At 40.9% G+C, this 21,526-nt stretch overlaps 1 protein-coding gene across 1 annotated transcript in view; it reads right to left on the bottom strand.

Moving 5' to 3' along the window:
• Positions 1-4,934: 4,934 nt before the first annotated feature.
• Positions 4,935-21,526, bottom strand: part of CC2D2B (coiled-coil and C2 domain containing 2B) — a 101,449-nt gene continuing 84,857 nt past the window's right edge. The window contains exons 28-35 of the mRNA XM_046652824.1: positions 21,264-21,461; positions 19,433-19,522; positions 16,176-16,289; positions 14,159-14,293; positions 13,646-13,768; positions 8,783-8,841; positions 6,955-7,132; positions 4,935-5,123 (exon numbers count right to left, since the gene is read on the bottom strand). Of these exons, the coding sequence (XP_046508780.1) occupies positions 4,935-5,123; positions 6,955-7,132; positions 8,783-8,841; positions 13,646-13,768; positions 14,159-14,293; positions 16,176-16,289; positions 19,433-19,522; positions 21,264-21,461 (1,086 nt within the window). The remainder of the gene's footprint in view (positions 5,124-6,954; positions 7,133-8,782; positions 8,842-13,645; positions 13,769-14,158; positions 14,294-16,175; positions 16,290-19,432; positions 19,523-21,263; positions 21,462-21,526) is intronic.

The raw sequence follows: 21,526 nt of genomic DNA, 5'->3' as shown, positions 1-21,526 counted from the left end.
TTATTTCCAAAGAAAATCTGGCATTTCTTCTTTACTTTTTTTTTTTGATATTTCAGAAGTATTTTTCATGTGTATAGCTCTGTTGGTTCTACCTCCAACATATATCTTGAATTGGTCTATACTGTATTAGTTTCCTATAAAACTGAGTGGCTCAAAACAACAGGAATTTATTCTCTCACAGTTCTGGAGGCTAGAAGTCTGAAATCAAGGTGTCAGCAGGCTCCTCTGAAGGCTCAAGAGAAGAATCCTTCCTTGCCTCTTCCTAGTTTGTGGCAGCTCCCAGCAATCCTTGGTGTTCCTTGGCTTGTAGCTGCATCCTTCAAATCTCTGCCTCCCTCTTCACATAGCCTTCCTCTCTGTGTCTGTGTCCTGTCCTCTGCTTGTAAGGACACCACTCATTGGATTTAGGGCCCACCCTAATCCAGTATGACCTCATCTTAACTAATTACATCTGCGCAGACCCTGTTTCTAAATAAGGTTACATTCTAAGGTTCTGGATAGACACAAATTTTGCTGGGGGCACTATTCAACTCACTACAACTACTATTGGTGTCCACTCTGGACATCCTAGCTCAAGGCACCATCATCTCTCACTTGGACTTGTACAGTACTTTCTTAACTGGTCTTATTACCACTACACCTGCTCTTCTCCAAAATATTCACCACCTAGCAGTTAGAGTGGTCATATAAAGATAAATCATACCTGTTATGAGCTTGAGAGGGAAGAGTTCCTAGATCACATTTCCAAACTGCCTTAGTAGAAGGCAGAATGTTAAGGATGGTTTTTACGGCTATTTTTTAAAATGGGGGCCAGAATACGTAGAAATTTATAATCTGAAATCTACAAAGAGGCATTCCAAATTTTAAAATACTATATGATAATGCTCCACTTCTGGGTAAGATAGTTGTGATGGTTAATTTTACACATCAACTTGACTAGGACACCAGGTGCTCAGATATTTGATCAAACATTATTCTGGGTGCATCTGTGAGGGTGTTTTTGGATGAGATTAACATTTGAATCAATAGACTAAGTGAAGCATATTGCTCTCCTACTATGATCTGTTTTTATGCACGACACTTCTGAGACTAAATATGTGGGTTTTCTCCTCACACTAACCAATTCACCAACTCTCTAGACGCCAATTGATGGTTCTACAATTCAATTCAGTTCTGACACTATCTACCTGGAGTGTCAGATCCCACAAATTAAGGACTCAGTTCCACAAGACTGCCTACTCTAGACATGAATTCCATGTCCTGGGCCTCCCATACTTCTGACTGACCAGCTCTAAATCAAGGGTTCCCATCACACCCTACTTCGGTTTGATAATTTGCTAGAACAGCTCACAGGACTCAGGAAAACGCTTTACTTACTATTACTGGTTTATTATAAAGAATACAACTCAGGAACAGCCAGATGAAAGAGATGCATAGGGCAAGGTATGTGGAAGGGCTGTGGAGCTTCCATGCCTTCTCTGGGCAGGTCACCGTCCCAGCACCTCAGTGTGTTCACCAACCCAGAAACTCTCTGAACCCCGTTGTTTAGGGGTTTTATGGAAGTTCCATTATGTAGGCATGATTGATTAAATTATCAGCCATTGGTAATTAACAATCTCCAGCTCTTCTCCCCTCCCCAGAGGTCAAGGGATAGGGATGAAAGTTCTTACCCTCTAAACACATGGCTGGTTCCAGCCCCTACTCTGAAGCTATCTACGGGCCCACCAAGAGCCACCTTATTAGCATAAACTCAGGCATGTTTGAAAATAACTTATTATGAATATCAAAAGATACTCCTCTATCTTTCCTATCACTCAGGAAATTCCAAGGGTTTTAGAAGCTTTGTGTCAGGAACTGGGAACAAGGACTAAATATGTATTTATTATATCACAGTATTATACCTCCAGAATGTAGGTAGCCCTCATTCGATCAGTTGAAGGCCTGAATAAAACAAAAAGGCTGACTGTGAGTCAGAGGGAACTCCTCCCGCTTGACTGCTTTGAGCTGGGACATAGGTCTTTTTCTGCCTTCAGACTCAAGCTGAAACACTGGTGCATCATGGGTCTTGAGCCTGCTGACTCTTGGACTAGAACTTACACTATCTGCTCAGTGAATGCCACACATGCCTACCCAATAGCCATCCTCCCTTCCTTCCTCACTAAGAGAACACTGATTTCACCAAGAGAACACTGACCCAAGAAGAGCAATACGTCCATTTAAAATACTTGCTCTCCCAGCCTCTTTTGCAACTAGGAGTGACGCAATTCTGGCCAATGGGATATAAGTAGAAGTTACTGGGCATGGCCTCCTCAGAAGCTTTTTAAAAGAGCCAAATCAGCTGCAAAGTCTACCCCCTGTTCTCTTTCTGCATTTTCTTGCCATGAAAATGCTTGTGAGGCGAGAGCCAAGGTTCTCAAAGCGTGGTTCCCAGATCAGCAGTCTCAGTATCACCTGGGGACTTGTTACAAATGCCTATTATCAGGCCCCACCCCAGATCCATTGAATCGGAAACTCTGAGGGTAGGGCTGAGCAATCTGTTTCAACAGGCTCTTCAGGTGATTCTTATGCATGCTGAAGTTTGAGAGCCACTGAGCTAGAGGACAGAAGCCTCCTTAGAGATGGTCAAGAAGATGGATGAAGACTAGTGCACCATTGCCATCATAAAGTCTCTGTACCGGGCTTGGACTGCCTCCTCTGGACTTGGCAGTTCTGTAAAAAAGTAATCCCTATTTGGTTAAGCTACTGTGATTAGGTTTCTGTTACATGCAACTGAATGCAATTCTAATTGATAAATCATCTTTTAAATCTCAGCACAAACATTTTCTGCTTTGAGAGGCCTTTCCTGACTATTCTGCTTATGCCCTCCATCTCCACCAAAGTCCTTCTCCATCATGCTGTCCTGTTTGTTTCCTTCATGGCACTCATCCACCCTGAAATGATCTCACTTACTCGTGTGTATCTGCTTATGGCCTGTCCCCCCGTAAGAATGGAAGCTTTGCAGGGGGAGGACCTTTGTCTTTTCACTGCAGTACCCAGCACACACTGAAGTGGCTGGTACATGGTGGATGCTCTGTAATTATTTGTGGAATGATTTAAAGAACATTAAAATTATATGTTACATTTGAAATCATGTATTTTTAAAACAGTCAAATGAAAAAATGGTTCATTACAGACAATACACAATTTTCAAGAAAAAATTTTAGTTGAGAAACATAGACACATGCAAAAAAAATGCATATAATACAGAAAGGTCCTCTGTGCTTGCCTATGAACATTTTCTGCCTTATGCTTAAGGGACCTATCAATTCTGAAACCATAACCAACTAACAAAATAGCTATGTAAACATTCAAAGTGCCACAGAAAGGAACTACATGAATTCAGCATTTCTTTGGCAACCTCGTCTCTCCATAGATATAATTTTCTGCTACCCCAATCAATATGGGAGACTTGTTAACAACAAAACTTCATATAGCGTTTAGACACAAACATTCAAATAAAAACAAAAATCCTAATCCATTTTCTTATGCATGCCAGAAGACACACACTATTAGGTTTTAACCTTGGAGAAAAAAACCTTCTCTTCACCCACATCTGTACTGTTTTTTACTCTTCTAGTAATCTTAAGTTTGGTCCAAGATTAACATCACTGCGAATAAATGAGGTCTTCTCTGGCACCAGCCTATGAAGGTGTACTGGGGGAGAGGTTACAGACTGAGGGTTCCTTAAAGGTGAATTTGGGGCCTCTGCTGTCTGCTTGTGAGAGTGACCCAAGAAACCCCACGCTCCTGCAATGGGAGGAGTGAATTTTCTTTCTCTTACCACTACCTCATATAAAACTGCTCTCATCAGCCTTTGGAAATCTGTATCCTTTGATTAAAAAAAAACAAAGTTATGTAACATTTAAGCAAACTATATAAATACTTTTCTCAATGAAGCATGAACAATCAAATACAAAAAAGTACAGTGCTTCCTTCTTAGGTCCCTGTCCACTCTTTCTTGAGGGGCTCCTAGGATCTAGACAGGCCTCTTTGGGGCCACCCTTGGGAAAGGAAAGCAGCAGAAAAGTGCCAGAGGCAGAATGGGGGTGCCACTCACTAAGGAAAAAAGGGGCCCTGAGATTTAGTAAGAGCATTTTCTCACAGAATCAGGAAAGCATGTTGATCGTTTCCTGGGAGTCTCTTCCAAATACTTGGAGCTGAAAGGACTTCAGGTCAGGAGCATCCCAAGTGAAAACTTTTGAGAAGCCTCCGGAAGCTAACCTCAGCCCTCAACCCAACATGGCAGATCTTCCTCCTATTCTTAACCAGTGAAATAATCTTTTGAGAGGCAATGACCTTACGTTTCTACGTGAATAACTTCTCCCTGGAATTGCACCAGAACCAACATCAAATGTACCGGCCTCATTTTAGTAATGACAACATTCTATAAGGCAGGGTGCTCACTCTCAACAGGTCATCAGAATTACTTGGGGAACTCATTAAAATAATGTAGGTTCTGGAGCTCCACTTCCAGAAGTTCTGATTCGGCAGGTCTTGGGTGGGATGTGGGAATCTGTATTTTCAACAAGGCTCACCAGGTGATTTTGATGGAGGAGGTGTGAGGCCCACAACTGAGTAATATTGTCTTTAAATGGAGAGGCCAGAATTGCTTCTTTCCCAGAATAAGATCTACTGTAGAAAGTGACCCAAGGCTGCTAGACCTCCCAAAGGGTCCTCCATGTAGAGGTCTCCAGTGAGGAGGTCATCTAGACTTGTCCCCAAAGACTCAGCGAAAAAGTCTCCATGGTGTCCAACTCTGTAAGTGAACCAAAAACTGAGCTTGCACTTGGCTAGGCTTGAGGATAAGTAGCAAAATCCCAAAGTTCCAGGAAAGTTTTGTTTGATCCTGGGTTGCGGGCTCATAGTATTATCTTTTCCTTTTTCCTTCTTCCTTTTCACTGATGTCGAGCTAAGGAAGCCAAATAGACCCACACAGATAATATGTTGTTTGGATATGGGTGAATGTATACAGCTAGAGCAAATTCTGTCTGGGGAAATTCAGAGGAGTGAATGCCAGTTTGATATACGGCATCAATAACTGACTGTACATCAGTGTACGGCATCTGGATAGGAAATCCTGCGACCTAGACCAGAGACAGAACAACACGCAAACCCATGTTACAATCATGTAGGTAACTGGGAATTACTGTATGCAAAAAGATGACAGAAGCCTCAAGAAATGATAGTCATAAAATAATAATGATGTTTCATGGGTGCTTACTATATTCTAGGTACAGTGCTAAATGCTTTATATTCATATCTAATCCTCAAATGACCCTAGGAAGTAGGTTCTATTATAATCCTCACTTTACAGTGTATCTGATGCTAGGGCCTGCACACTTAGCATTCCACATACTTGCATCCTTTCTAGAATAGCAAACTGCCAAGGAAATTACTTGATCCTACAGATGAGGGATTTAAGTGAGCATTTCGGAAGAATTTATTTAACATTGATGCAGTTTATATTTATTAAGTGGCAACTATGTGACAAGATTAAAGGATTATGGAATAAGGTCCTCTGTAAAATTATCTATTTAAGAATACACAGACAAGAATCATCAACTTCTTTCAAGCCTGATCTTTAGATCTGTTCATGTGCTCTTCCATATGGTTGTATAGTACACTGTTCTTCCTGAGCTTACTTAATACATGTTTTCTGGTCTGTCTCTCTAGCCCGTAGTCTCTGTGAATGCACAAGGCTGTATCTATCTTGTTTACTGTCATAACCCCAGTGCCTAGTACAATGCCTGGCACTGTACGACACAAATAAATAATTAACATTTATTAAACGCTTGCTAAGTGCTGGATGCTATGGTATTAGCTCACTTAATCCTCACCACAACCACGAAACAGATAACTATTTTTATCCCTGTTTATCTCGCCCAATGGGGTAGAAAATATAGAGAAGTTAGGTAACTTGGTTAAAGCTGGTGAGTGGTTGAGACAGGTTTTGAACCCAAGCTGCAGGATTCAGCCCAAGCTTATGATTGTGTTATTAAATAGTCGACAATTTTACAAAGGAATTCCAAATTTTAAACTTTGGCTTAGATTTATGCTTTGCTTGTCGGTTTACCCCATAATTCTATTAAAAGAAAGCAAAATAAAACAGCTTCCTCCCTATTCATGAATGAGCAGTGCCTGCAGATCCGTCCCTGGCAGCCTAAGTCCCCAACTGCCAACAGATTCCTTCCTTCCTTCTCTCAGAGGGTTTCCTTAGGAGACATCTTCTAGTTTATGGGATGGTAGGGGAAGGAATCTCACTCTTGGGAAGCTGAGGCTTTCAAAAACCTACTGGACCAGTTCATAGGGAAGAGTTAGTGAGAGGATTCCCAGCACTGGGGGTAGGGTAGGGAAAGAAAAGAAGGACACTAACAATACACCAAATGCCCACCATGTTTGGTTATAGACTTGTTGAGTTTGAAATGCCTTTTTACCATCCAGGACGATATCAACTGTGTTGGTGAATATATCAGAGAGGAGGTCAGGAGAGAAGTCCAGGCTGCCTGTACAAATTTGAGAGTAATCTGCATACAGAAGATATTAAAGCTTGCCTGGAGTTCTCTTGCCCAGAACCAAGGATCAGGAAGCCATTCTATTACTACCATCTAGAGATTATTTTTTTAGTTTCGTAATTGCAGATGGTTTCCTTTTGGGCATCTCTTTCCAAAGCTTGTGGTTCATACATCATAAAACACATGGCTGGTTTCAAGAAAATGTCATGCAATGTGGTCAGGGTAATAGTTGTTCACTACATTTGAAATTTCTCGGTCCATAAGTAAATGCATTTCAATGCCATAGTATCCATTGTCTAGAATCAAGATAAAAGGCATTTCAGGGATACTAAAGATTTCTATTATCTGACAATTAACAGCATTTATAAAACAATGTCATTAACGCATTAAATCATATACAAACCCAATAAAATTGTAGTAGTCTTTCAAATTCACTCTTTTCTTCAGATAAAACCAAGCTTCCAGCACCAAGTTCTAGCTTAGGAAGGATTTGTTGTAAAATAAAAGTACATTGCCGATTCCAACGTGTTGGCTGTTTGGGTCGCCATTCCATTATTTTACATTTCAGAGTCCTTTCAATCCTAAGGTAAGAATGCAAAGATTATTTCATGACAAATTATAACTCATTTAATAAATGTGAAAAGAGTTTTTGTCACTTGTACTCAAGTATGAGAATGAAATTTTTTTGACTTAGGAGGAAACCAGACCACTATGGCTAGGGATATCTGCCATCATTCACATTAGTCAAGTCTGGGAGAAGCAGGCTCTTGCTTAGCTTGGGAAAGCAAGAAGCTGCCCGAAGTAGCTAGTAATTAGATCTCAAAGGCACATCTCTTTTCCAGTTACCTGTGTGTAGGCAGCTGCCTACTGGTAACACCTACCGTCTGATTACTGGGCTGACATTTCTATTCTCCGAGACCCTCCTCTGACATAAAACATTGTGTTTCCAAGAAACTGCCTTTACAAAAATTCAGCCATCTGGTCTAGGATAATGTTAGCAGGGATAGGTGTATTAGATCAGCTAATTCAGCAAGCAGAGTTGGGAGGAAATGAGGCACTGGATGGATAAGTACGATCATCAGTTTCCCCTACCAGAATGGAGGCTCCATAAGGGCAGGGATTTTTGCCTGTATAACCAGCCCCTAAAACAGTCCCTGGTAATGAACTGTTCTGGGGAGGTGAGAGAAGTGGAGCACAGTGCGGGTTGGTTGATGGGGCCCTCCTGGGAAGCCTCTCCTCTGTGCAGGAGCAGTGTGTACTGCAGAAGAAGCCCCTGGGAGTCTCCTCTTGGCTGAGTCTATAGTGTAACTGAGTAGTTTGGAGTTCGCAGAGAGTCTCAGTAGTGGCTATGCATCAGAATCATCTGTAGGACTTTACCGAAATGTTTCACCTCCAGATATGGATTCAACAGGTCTGGTCTGGGAGCCTGGCACCTGTGTTTTTAAATAATTCTAGAAGCGATTCTGATGAGAACCAGAGTTGGAAACCATTTCCCTACTGCATTTCTTCCTTTTTTGTTAAGAACTGGGGAAGAGGAAGGAGACTAAGAGGTGGGGGTTGTGTGCTAGTGAGAGAAGCGAGTGGCAACATGATTTTCGTCTTCCTCTGTTTTGATTAGCTAGTAGTGGCTTACATGCCAGCGTGCTGAGTCAGCATGAGTCACTGGAGGCAGTCAGATCTAGAAGCTTCTGACACATCTGGAGTAGGAGTGAGGCCTGCTGCAAAGGTTGTAAGCCTTTGGCTTGACAGAACAACTCCGTAGGGCACTTGTGTATGTGCGTGTGTGTTTGGGGAAGGGGGGAGAGCCTAGGAGGGCCAGTTTTGACATTTCTACCTCCCAACTTGGATGTTTTTACCATACCCCAACTTGTGGGCCATTTATCTTCATGTCCTTTCAAAAAGTATTAGCTACTGCATTATTATTACTCCAGACCCAACAGGTGTGTGTGGGGGGGGGCTTCCCTACAGTTGCTCACAATGTTGTTCAAAAGCGACCATTTTTAATTTGGTCTGTCTTTTCAGGAGTGTCCTGATTGGCAGAGGGGCTGTTTTTCCATGCATGTACCAAGAGACAGATGACTCACTGGAAGTAAGGATTATAATCTCCATTTCATGCTTCTGTTGCTGGATCTAATAGGTATTTCGAGAGACTGGGTTAGAGAACTGCAAGTGGCTGAAAGAGAGGTTAGGGAGAAAACACGGTAATCATAATGCGTAAAGAAAGATCGTACCTGTTCTTCAGATCTTCTACCATGCTTTTATTAGTATCAGAATAAATTATTTCTTCAGGCTGAAATACAGAAAACTGAAAGTTAGAAAATATCCTCGGGAGACCATTTTTATACCACAGTCACCCCAGGAGTGCTAACTGTAATGAGGGGGAACCCGAATCAGTCTCATGTGGCAAAAACATTCAATCCAAGAGGCACAAACACAGATCCCAGTGTTTTCTTTGATTTTAATAATACTTCACCAGAGCACGGGAGGGGGAACGGATTTACAAAAGATACTTTTCATGGGTAAGACAGATCTGCTGCCCCCACTCATTTATTCAAACAAGCATTTGCCAGGCTTATTGATTCCACCAGATAATCTCTGGCAGCTGCACTGGCCTCTTCTACTTATTAACTGTGACCTTGGTCGAGTTACTTAACCTCTCTGAGTCTCAGTTACCACGTCTTTCAAAGACGGACAACAATAGTGCCTACTTCTCTGGGGTCTTGTGAAGATTTTAAAATAAACTAATACATGTAAAGTCTGGCACATGTTTCTCAATAAACATCAGACATGATTGTTATTAATACTCTTGTAACATAACTTATTATCTTCTTTCTTTGATTGAGTATTCATTTCTTTCAGCTGGCAGGAGCCAGGTCTTTGTGTTCGCATGCATGTGCAAGCGCACACACAAACACACACATACACACAAACACATACACACAAACATGCAGACACACAGAGTCCGTTTCAATCTCCCTTGTCTGCCCCTTTGCTCCAGCACCCCACCAACAGCAGACAGCAATTCTCTACCATGTCCCCCCATGTTCTCCCCCTGAGCAGGATTTGCTGGGAGGAGGGGACGACTTCTCAAGTCCACCACTACCCCCAACCCAGCCCTCCCCTCCCTGCAAGGTTCACATAGACCAGAGTGAGGGGCTAGGTTTCGGTTTAGACAGTTTTTACTCTGGGTATTTCTGAGCTGAGAAAGGAGTGATTTGAAAAGTCTCGGTCGGTCAGGTGATGCTCTAAGCCACTGGCTCCCAAATGGTGGCCCCCAGACCAGCAACCTCAGACCTGGAAACTTGTTAGAGATACAAATTCTCGGCCCCCACCTCAGACCCACTGAATCATATACTCTGGGGGTAAGGCCCAGCAATCTGTGTTTCAACGAGCCCTCCAGGTGGTTCTGATGACTGCCGTGGTTGGAGAACCTCTAGATTAGAGAACAGGCTCAGACACAGGGAGTTTCCCCACAATAGAACACGGCAGGAGATGAGAGACACTGAAGAAAGGGAAATATGAACCCCAGGGTTATCTTGCAGGAGCCACCAACTATCCCAGACAGGACAGGGAGACTGAATTCCCTGACTGCTGTCACCAACTATTGTCTGCCCCTCCAAAATACTTCCCTTCCCCTAGGTGACTACCCCCACCCCATCCTGGCAACTCCTGTAGATTAATTAGGCCACATTTAGGCCTGAAAAAGAGGCCTGGGTTATAATGACTTGATAAATTAATGGGGTGTTAGTCCACTTTCCTTTTCTGGCAAAGGCCCCTTTCTTTCAGGGAATTCATATCCTTTAAAACTTCAAGAGGATTTCCCTGTTAACTCCATCTCTGAATACCTATGTTCTCATCATACACACTCAAATTTGTGTTCTCAATTATGATTAAAAAAAAACAGTGTTTACTATAGATAGTGGTTTATTCTGGTATGTGTGTGGCAAGGCAGAAGACCGAAGGCCATTAACCCACAGGAAAGAAATCAGTAGAGATACAAGTCAAATGCAACTATGAGTTTTACATTTATAGATTCAACTTGGCAAAAGGGTTAGCTTCCACCCTCAGCCAGAATGGCTTTTAAAAACACAATTTTGGGGGCTGGCCCCGTGGCCGAGTGGTTAAGTTTGCGCGCTCCACTGCAGGAGGCCCAGTGTTTTGTTGGTTCGAATCCTGGGCGCGGACATGGCGCTGCTCATCAAACCACGCTGAGGCAGCGTCCCATATGCCACAACTAGAAGGACCCACAACGAAGAATATAAAAGTATGTACCGGGGGGCTTTGGGGAGAAAAAGGAAAAAAATAAAAATCATTAAAAAAAAAACAAAAAAAACACAATTTTGAGGGTGACAGCCCTTGCCTTGGTGACGTTGGCTTCTGACTGCCCTGAGGATAAAGGCCACAATACTTAACAGGTCTCTGCTCACCCTGAGCTCATCTCTGCTCACTCCCTGGCAGCGCTGGCCTTTCAGCTCCTTGACAGACATCTCCGTGCCACTGCAGGTCTTCCTGCCTGCTGTTCTTGCTCTCTGCTGGGACCATTCCATCTAGGCCAGCTCCTGCTCACCCTTCCTCATTCTGCTGCTCATCACCTTTTTTTCCAGGAAGTCCCTGCAACTCCCCTTCCCTTCAGGTCCTCCTGCTGTGAGCTTGCTCCCCAAAGCACAATTCATTTCTTTTTTAACAGCACTTATCACTCTGTACTGCCAGTGCTTGCTTCCTTCTGTTTCCTCGTCTACAACACAAGCCCCGAGAATGCTGAGACACATCTTTTTCCTTGTGGTACCTATACCCAACATAGCGCTGGCTCAGAGCAGGCCCTCAAAAAAATTACCTGAATGAATAAGAGATTGAGTAACAGTAAACAAAAAACCTCATCTCTAAATATATCATTCTCCTTCTAGGGGGCAGCAGTGCTTCAGTCACAACTTTGGGATGGGAAAAGCAAAGCATGGCCTGTGGATGCTGTAAATGTGGTTTGCTCAAGAGAGATAAGCATGATTCCCCTTCTTTAAAAGGACTTTACAAACAAGAAATATATAAAAATGTATGTATATGTATGAATGTATATATTATATATATGCTTACATCTGCATGGAGAATGTTTAGAAGGATGCACAAGAAACTACTGACAGTGGTCATTTCTTAGAGAGTGGGGAAAAAGATGTTGAAGAAGCAAGAAACTCTTCATGTTATACACTCTGGTACTGTTTGATTTTTCTCCCCCTACAACCAGCATGCATTCTTTCTGATGTTGTGAACTGCCACAAAAATACAGACAAGCATAGAGAATAACGTACTGAACAGCCACCTGACATGCCTACCACCTAGCTATATCTAATCTTTGCATTCTTTCGTGTTTGTTTTAGATTTTTAAAGAAGAAGTAAAACCCTACAGATAGACTTTAAGTACTCTGTATACTGCTCCCTGATCTCATTCCTTTTTTTCCTCTCCCCAAAAGTAAACTTTAACCTAAATTTGCTTTTTATCATTCCTATGAATGCTTTTATACTATCACTATATATCTATATATACATAAACAACATATAGTTTTCAAATTCCATATGAATGGTTTTGTATTATATGTTTCACACATAATTTTGCCTAACATTACATTTTTTATATTCATTCATGTTGATATACATGGCTCTAGGTCAATGCTTCTCAACCTTGGCTGCAAATTGGCATCACCTGGGGAGCTTTAAATAATACTGATGGGTGGGTTCTACCCTCAGAGATTCTGATGTAATGGACATACAATCAAGTTGAGAACTACTGTAAGTTGGTTCAGACTTTTTTTTACTGCTGAATAGAAGATTTCACAGTATGAGTACTTCACAACTCATGTATCCATTTTCTGGTTGATGAATTGTTTCCAATTTTTTTTTGCTATTTCAAGGAATTCTGTAACGAACATTGTTGTACCTGTCTCTCTATGCATGTTCCTGTAGGGCATATAATTAGAAGTTGAATTTGTAGATCAAGGGTTCAGCATCTTGAGCTTTACTAGACATCACCGTGCTGCTTTCCAAAGTGTTTATAGCAATTTATGCTCCTGCTGTTTCTCTGCCTCTTTGCCAGTATTTGGTATGATCACACTTTTAAAAAGATTTTTGCCGATCTTACGCATGTGAAATAGTGTTCTATTGTTTAAATGGTATTTCCCTGATTATGAGTGAGATTGAGCGTTTTGAATTTCTGCTTCTATGAATTGTCTTCTGCCTGTTTTTCTACTGTTCTTTTTCTCTTCTCATCCCCTCTCTCTCTTTTCCTCTGGGCTTACAGCTCCTAGTTTTTGGATTTTGCAATTGCCGGCACCCTGCTAAACCATGGCCTTTGATCCAGAAATAGCTGTTGAAATGGAATTTGGGATGCCTTCCCAAACCGATACTGAGTACCTCACAGATTCACTGGCTGAGCCATCTGGTGACTAGGTTGGCTCCTGATCTCAGGTCTGTGCTTTGGTCTCCTGCTTCCTGAGCCCCAGGCAGTGAGTCTGCAGTTTTTCTTCCCCATCTTCTTTCAAGAGGAGCGAAGTAAGGGAGCCCTATCATGGTCCCTGGCTTCAAAAAGTGAGACAGGCTCTGGTTCCCTGGATTTCATGAAGCGTTTTCAGACCTTGCTGCCATCCCTCTTTCAGCCCTACTCACTGCTAGTATTTCTAACCTGTTTCTATACCATGAGATAACTATCATGGTTTGGAGCCCAGATAAGCCTTTTGTTTTTCAATTTTTGTATTATATCATTGCCATGGATGTGGAGCCAAAGGGCTAGGCCAAAGTAAGAACTTACTATACTATCTTGACATTATATTTTATGTTTTCGGATGAACACTTAAAAAATTTTATTTCAAAATCTAAATTCACACTTAAGATGATAACTTCTTCTCAATTCCTCTTTTCTGCAAGTAGAGGACAGGGATCAGAAAAGCCCAAACTTGGGCTGGATGGCAGAGAAAACTAGATTTCACTAATATTGCCAAATAATTCAATAACCAATCAGCTATATAAACATAACAAGAGCTGTCACAACTAGTTAAGATAAGCACCAATAGTAACTTTGATGCAGACACACCTGGAAAATTATTATTTACCTGTATGCTTTGTGCTTTTGTCCCTTGAAAACTTTTTGGAAGCAACTGTTTCCAGAAACTTTCCTTTGAATAGTCAAAATGTACAGCCACTGGTGTATTATTTCGTTGAATATTAAACCAGACCTATAAAAATATTTACATAAAATCAGTATAGGCCCACGGGAGCACAAAGCCCATAGCTGGTTAGGATGGAGCAAAACTGTATAGTCCTACTACGCAATGAAGTGGTGGAAGCCAAAGGAGGCTTTGAGGTAGGAGGTAAAGAGACTCCACAGGTATGTGAACATTCGACTGCTCATTGGTTCTCAGCCTTGGAGGCACTACAGAATCACCTGGGGGGGCTTTAGGGATAAAAGATTTCTCTGGCCCCACACCTCGGGGATTCTAATTGAACATCTGTATTTTCTTCAGAGTTCCCCACATGATTCTAACGTATAGCCAGGCTAGAGGACCACTGGTTTGACACTTGAGGAGATAACTCAAAATAAGATTTTTTTTCCCCCATATACTTACATTTCCATCATCAAACAAACAGTCTACACTTTGTAAGGGACAAAATGAGTCAAACTGCTTATGACATTGCCCAGTCAATGGATTCCAAAGCAAATATTCATCAGTTTCTTGAGTTAATACATAAGCCACATGCCCCTGTATGAGGGAAAAGAGTTAGTCATTTTTGGTGGTGACTGATTTAACTCATTTCTGTATGTGGAAATTTTATGTAAGCATGTGATATCTTTGACTTCTAAAAGCCTTTTTTAGGACCTTTAAAATTTTTTTGAAAAGGGAAAAAGCCAAAGCTCCAGAAATCCTCAGGCCCAGGCTAGCATGAGGATTCAAATGAGAGACATTTTGAGCCAGCGCTGCCATGAATGGTCCTGCAGGATGTACCCTCATGGCAATAAAATATGTTGTTCTAATAAAAGCAGCGTACTATGACAATTTCTCAACAGCTGGTACTAACGTGTTCTGAGGTAGGGGCCCTTTGTCTAATTCACACAAAGATGCTATATGGACTAGCTCTGAGTAGAATATACTTGAAGACTGAGGGTGAAACACCACGCAGGGTTAGGGAATGGAAACTTGCCTAGGGCTCTGAAAAATCAAGTGAAGTTAAAAAGCCACTAAATTGATTTTGAGAACAAGATCTGGAATTAAAGGCTAGAGAGAAAGTATATAGGAAACTGAGGAATAAAAGTAGTCATTATGTTATCGTTTTGCTCTACATGTATCTTTTGAAGCATAAACCTTTCTTAGCAAAGAATAAAAATTTCAGGAAACAATAAAAAGACTATTTAACATTTATTGAGTATTTATGTACATCAGGTACTGTACTCAGCATTCTCAGCATTCATACTAATTTTCTCACTTTCATTCACTCCAAATTCTGTGAGGTAGGGATGATGATTATGTCTATCTTTCAGATGAAGAATCAGAGGGTATGGGGCTTGTCCAGGGTAAGAGTAAAGGGTATATTGCTGTTTGTGGAGGAGACAGCTGAGGCTCAGAGAAGTAAACAAGGCTGCAATCATACATCTAGTAAACGGCATTGCTGGGTTTTAAAACCCTCTCTGACCCCCAAACCCATATTCTTAACTGTGCTGTGCAGCCTGGTCTCCCTAACTCCAGAGCCTTGCTCTTTGTCACCGTGTTCATCTTCTCTACAGTAAAGAGGAGGCTTCGCCTCAACCACACAGCTGAGGGCTGCCACCCACTGTGCGAGTTACAGGTACAAATGCAATGTTTGTTGAACTATTGTTGACTGTTTACTGCCATCTAGTGGCACTTAAAACTACAGCGGGGGAATCATACGGGGGAAATTAACCACAGGCTTTTAGTTAACAAACATGACAGAAATAATAAGCTTTGCCAAGGGAATGTAGAGAAATAAGTGACCATGACAAAAACCATAAACCAAGCTGGAAATTTTGATACTTATCAAGATATTTGTGGTAGAAATAGAAACAGCCCAAAAGAAGACAGCTTTCTGGAGGTATAAACTCAGGAATATACTATTAAGTTGTAAAAATTTCAGGTAGGCAAAATTTAATTTCTGGCCCACTTCTTGTACAACTGAGAACTGAACAGTGGAGAATAGGGAGAAGTATTTCTTCAGGATCTTAAAATACAGTATTAGAAACATATAAAGATGCCGGTGGTGACGATGGTTAACAACCACTCCAGCTACTACTGTAAGCCACACCACCACCACCACCACCACCGTTTATTACGTGCCTTGAACCAGGTGCTGCTATCACTGCCACATATTTATCATGTAATTTAATATTTCTAGTAACCCCCCGATGTAGCACTAGTACTATTTTACAAAGAAGAAAAACAAAAGGAAGTCATTCTTTACATTGCAGAAATTTTGATGAACCAATATTATTCTCCTAAATAAGTTTTTGCCCATGAAATTCCCTACCTAGCTTGTGAAAAGATGGAAGCCTGGGGTTGAAGTCTTTTAATCATGCAGCCGAAAGCTGATTAGTCTTGTTTACACTATTTAAATATTAACTCCAGCACTTACTTCCAACATTGAGGTTCCCAGGAGGACCAAAGCTTTCTTTCCAAAATACAGAAAGAAATTACAGAGAAGTATGGCATGCTCCTCCTTGTTTCCAATAGCCAAGCTGATGCAGCGCTAAGGCAAAACAAAGCAAAAGAACAGAGAAAAAAGGAAAAGAACGATGAGTAATGCAAGCATCCAACAGATTTAGAGCCCCTCTACTTCCTCCAGTTTCAAGCACACATATTTCTTACCAGGTCACTAAGATGACTGCAAAGCTGAAAGCTCTGGTACCTTTTGCCGGATAAAACACTGGGGCATTAGAAGGAGAGAATATTAACTTGGAACACAGGGGTCATCTTTTTCAAAGGACAATTAGTGTGGATACTGTGTAAGCGACCAAATGATTTATCCAAAATGGGACATTTTTGTTTAGGACAAATATTAAACTGTCCTAGGCAAAAAGGGACATACGGACTGGCATTTTAAAAACCTCATCTGATAGGACATCTCAGTATTTTGGAGGAGGGGATCCTTTGGTCACTGGAGCTATACTCTGTCCTATATCAATATAGTGCTCTCACCTCAAAGAGAGGAAGAGATCTGAGTTGGAGCCCAATCAGGATGAGTGATTGAAACTTCTTCAACTGAAAGAGCTGAACAGCTGTGCTGGGTGTAATCAAATATAGGGTGACTGGTGAAGCAGTTGTAACAGGAGGAGAAAAGCACAGCAGAGGTGGCAGACTGGTGGTCTATAGTTCTAGATGAGAGGTGTGTTTTATTTGGCCCCTGGAATGTTTTTAAAAATTGGAAGATCTCATATAAAATTCTGGATTTCTGGCTTCTCTTGAAAAATCAAAAGCTCTAACAACATATATGGGCCCAGATATTCATATGGCAATAATCTGTTGTTGCTTGGTAGCAGCTGCACCATTTAGATGGGACATGTGCTTTCCAGTTCATTATAGTCTCAGAGAAAGGGTTGTGGGGGCCAGGGAGATTGGGGAGGGGGACCTCAGTCATGGCAGTGACTATTTGCCAATCAATATGGAAGTATTTCAATGTTTTAACAACTGATATGGCCACATCAGTACACACCAGCTGAACATGATGGTGAGGGATGGAGGTTAAGGTGGATGGTAACTTGACTCCTCTGAAAGAGAAGTGTGAACAAAAGAGTGAAGGGGAGAATGTGAGTAGTCTTCAGTGTCAAGCCAAGGAGGTTCCCCTGACTGGATTTCACAAGAGGAAGAGGGAATGAATAAGAGTAGGTAACTAATGTACTGAGTTCCATCTAGATACGTTGTATATGTTATCCTTTCAAAACCCCTGTAGGACACAGACAAGGAAACTGAGGTCCACAGAAGCTAAACAACTTATCTTAGGTCACCCAGCTATTAAGCGGTTGAAGCAGGAATTGAACCAAGGTTTCTTTGATTTCAAAGACTATGTTAGGTAGGAGAAAATAACTCCTGTCTTGTGACAATTTAATTAGTCACACACTCGTAGGCATTCCATGGCCAATGAGTTCATGTCAATGGGAAGACATTAGCCAAGAGGAATCCCATGCCTACTGTAACCTCTTGATTATGGGTACTGTTTGGATGGGGGGGGGGCGGGGAGTTGGGAGTACTAGTATTTGCCTGAATGGTTATTTTTATGGTTATTTTTAGCTATTTTGGAGGCTGTCTTTTAATGTTCTGCAGGATCATAATACCCCTGAACATATTCTGATTAATTCAGAGAGTCTCAAAAGTCTAGAGTTAATCACACCTTTTGGAGTTCTACCAGATCTGAGTCACTGAATCACTGGGACCCCACGTTTGTGTCTTCCTTGTTCCCACTTAACAGAAGGCAGGGCAGCTGACCTATTAAGTTAGCCCTGTGCCCCCTAAATCCATTTCAGCTCAAATCGAGCCTCTAAAACTTCTAGAAAATCACCAGGACTATTAGTTCCAGATGGAAAGTGTCCCTCTCTTAGGCTCCCACCATACTAGCATTTTCCAATTAAAAATATTTATCGAATGCTTGCTAAATTTAAATCAGTGTACAAGTGATGAATATAAACATAAATAATAATCAAGTCTGCCTCTTCAGTCAAAGAAATTAAACTTGGGATGTATAGGCACAGAGTAACAGTATGGGGTCAATATATACGCAACTAAATATAATTTAAGGTGGAATGGAAGAAGTATTCTAATTAGGGTTGCCAGATTTGGGGGGGAAAATAGGTGTCCAGTTAAATTTGGATTTCAGATAAACAAATAATTTTTTGTTTGTTTGTTTTTGGGTTTTTTTTTTTGAGGAAGATTAGCCCTGACCTAATATCTGCTGCCAATCCTCCTCTTTTTCCTGAGGAAGACTGGCCCTGAGCTAACATCCGTGCCCATCTTCCTCTATTTTATGTGGGACACCTGCCACAGCATGGCTTGACAAATGGTGCATAGGTCCGCACCCGGGATCAGAACCTGCAAACTGCGGGCTGCCGAAGCGGAACATGCGCACTTAACCGCTGCACCACCGGGCTGGCCCCTAAACAAACAATTTTTTAGTATACGTTCCAAATATTGCATGGGGCCTGTTTGTTATTTGGCAACCAGTCTAAGGAGAATTTTAATCCAAGTGCTAAGGAAGAACACTGCTATACAAGCTCTTCATTCAGACATGGGGAGACTGGGGAAAGCTGCTGGGAAGTGGTGGTATTTGCCCTAGACTTCAGGTCTGACAGTGACAAGCCATACTGCTCTCTGAAGAATGTCATATTATACTCCTGGAATTCCTGTCGACTCAAAATATCAATGAGCTATCAATTATAATGTTGAGTAAGATTTTTGGTCTTTAAGAATTATTTCTATGAATTCTTATAGCGCTGAAAATGATGTATTAAATTATCAAATGCTTTCAAATTTCACAAGGCAATGTACTACGTAAGTGCATAATAGTTTCTTAAAAGCTTTCTTTTAAAAAAAAGCAAGTAGGGGCTGGCTCCATGGTCCAGTGGTTAAGTTCGTGCGCTCCGCTTTGGCGGCCCAGGGTTTCGCCGGTTTGGATCGTGGGCGCAGACACGGCGCCTCTCATCAGGCCACGCTGAGGCAGTATCCCACATGCTACAACTAGAAGGACCACAACTGAAATATGCAACTATGTACTGGGGGGGATTTGGGAAGAAAAAAAAAGAAAGAAGATTGGCAACAGTCGTTAGCTCAGGTACCAATCTTTTTTTTTTTAAAGCAAGCAATAAATACTATACCTTTTAATTATAAAATGTAATTTGTTACCTCTGATGTCATCCATATATCAAAACCATCATTTTCATCCAGTGTATCAGGCATAATAGGAATCAAAGATACAAAGCGAGCAATGAGGTCCTAGAATAATATTAACTGACATTTATTGAGTGCATATTATATGCCCATCACTAAGCACAGTACTTCACATGCGTTATCATCACATTTAGTGTATCCTACAAGCCTATGAAGTACATACTATTATTATTTTTGTTTTACAGAGGAGGAAACAAGCTTAGAGTGCTAAGACAACTTGCCCAGGGTCACACAGCTAACACAATATATGGGGTCTCTGGGAATAAGCCCAGGTTAGCCTGACTCCAGAGCATGCCTGTTAACCACTACATTTCATTGTAATAAATTATTAAAATTTTAAACATGATATATTACATATATCCTTTAAAACATAACTGTTAAAAAATTGAACAAAGATGAAGAATGGCAAAAGTTTGATTTGCTTCTAGGTTCAAAGCCTATCAGGATTATTTTTGTTAATATAAGCAGCAAGTAGATTTTGGTGGTCTGCTTTCTCAAACAACAGAAGTTATACTGTGGATTGTTCCCCCTACAGGTCTGGAGACAAGGACTCAGACTAAAGGAGGAAAGGAGGAAGGGATACAAATAAAAAATGAATTAACACAGGAAGTTCACTAACATTTTCACTGATTTACAATAGCCACCATTTATATACTGTTATGACCACCTACACTGGTCATGTTTCTGACTCATGCAATTAACTAAACATAGTTCGCAGTCCTTGGTAAGCAAAGGAGCTGGGATTTATATTTTTTTAAAAAGACAAAGATTGTCTCTGAAAGAAATCTGAGAGCATTACTATGTCCTTGGACTTTGGGGGGCAGGAAACAAGGGCAGGAAGAGACCCGTGACGGAAAAGCAGAGTGTAGGAAAAGGCAACCTAAATTAGGGCTTTTGATTTTAGCTTCAAGAATCCACCTAAGGGAGCTTCAATGGACAAATAATATAAATGTTCTGAGGAAAGCCAAAAGACTTGATCAAACCTGAATAAATAAAAGGCATAAGTGATTTTTCATAGACATCCTTTAATCAAAGCTTATTTTCTTTTTCAGGGGGAGCATTATATTTCTGATTTCATATTTTCCTTTCTCAAAATGGAAGGAGCTATGTCCTCTTTTTGAGCCTATAATGAATAAAGTTTCATTTTATATGAAATTAAATTTTGAGTGTCTCTTTTGTCAGCTGGTAAATAGATGTGCACAAAGCCACAGAGGAATGGGGTGGGAAGTGTTATGCTGGTGGTTTACAGAGCAAAATAGAACATAGTTTCTTCATTCCCACATACAACAAGAAGCAATCTTTAGAAGGACAGAACCCCTTTAAGAACATAACCTTTTATTTTGCCTAGAAGTCAAAGGAATTTTTCTGTCGTTCTTCAAAGTTTGGTAGAAAAGTTGGAAAGCTATTGTAGTCTTGTGACTGGTGTGGCAACAGTGACCCTCCAGTCCAACTGGGCAGAAAAGAAGGGGATCAGGGAGAAACGTTTTCTTTCATCTGGGGCTCAGGAGGACAGATTGCAACACAGATGGTTTCTCTCTCAGGAAACTGTCTTTGAAGGTAAAACAATTTTAGTAAGAAAGTTATACTCAAAGTTAATATAAAAAAAGTAAACAAGTTAAAATAAATATAAATTTAGACTGATGAAAATGTTCTAAAATGTACTGTAGCGATGGTTGCACAACTCTGTGAATATACTAAAAACCACTGATTCGCACACTTTAGATGGGTGAAATACATGGTATATCAATTATATCTCCACAAAGCTACTGAAATAAATATAACTTACAAGTGTTGCGTTCGAATCATGAAGAAATATATCCAGGAGTTGTTGAGGTGGATTTAATGCCTTGATATATCTTGTTACTAAGATCTGTATCCCTTCATCATTAAAAACCGTAGTTATGATTCTTCGCTTGGGAAACAGTGCCTTACAATTTCTCTTAAAAATCCGTGCTCTCTCCAAAACATCAATTTGATCTGAAAACTAGAATCAAGTTTAAAATATTTCAACATCGTATCATATTGTTCCTACAGGAAAATATCAAGAAC

Source organism: Equus quagga, chromosome 2, assembly GCF_021613505.1.
Source record: "Equus quagga isolate Etosha38 chromosome 2, UCLA_HA_Equagga_1.0, whole genome shotgun sequence".
Lineage (NCBI taxonomy): Eukaryota > Metazoa > Chordata > Mammalia > Perissodactyla > Equidae > Equus > Equus quagga.
The sequence above is the reverse complement of the archived record's forward strand: the minus strand, read 5'-3'. Positions and strand labels throughout refer to the sequence as shown.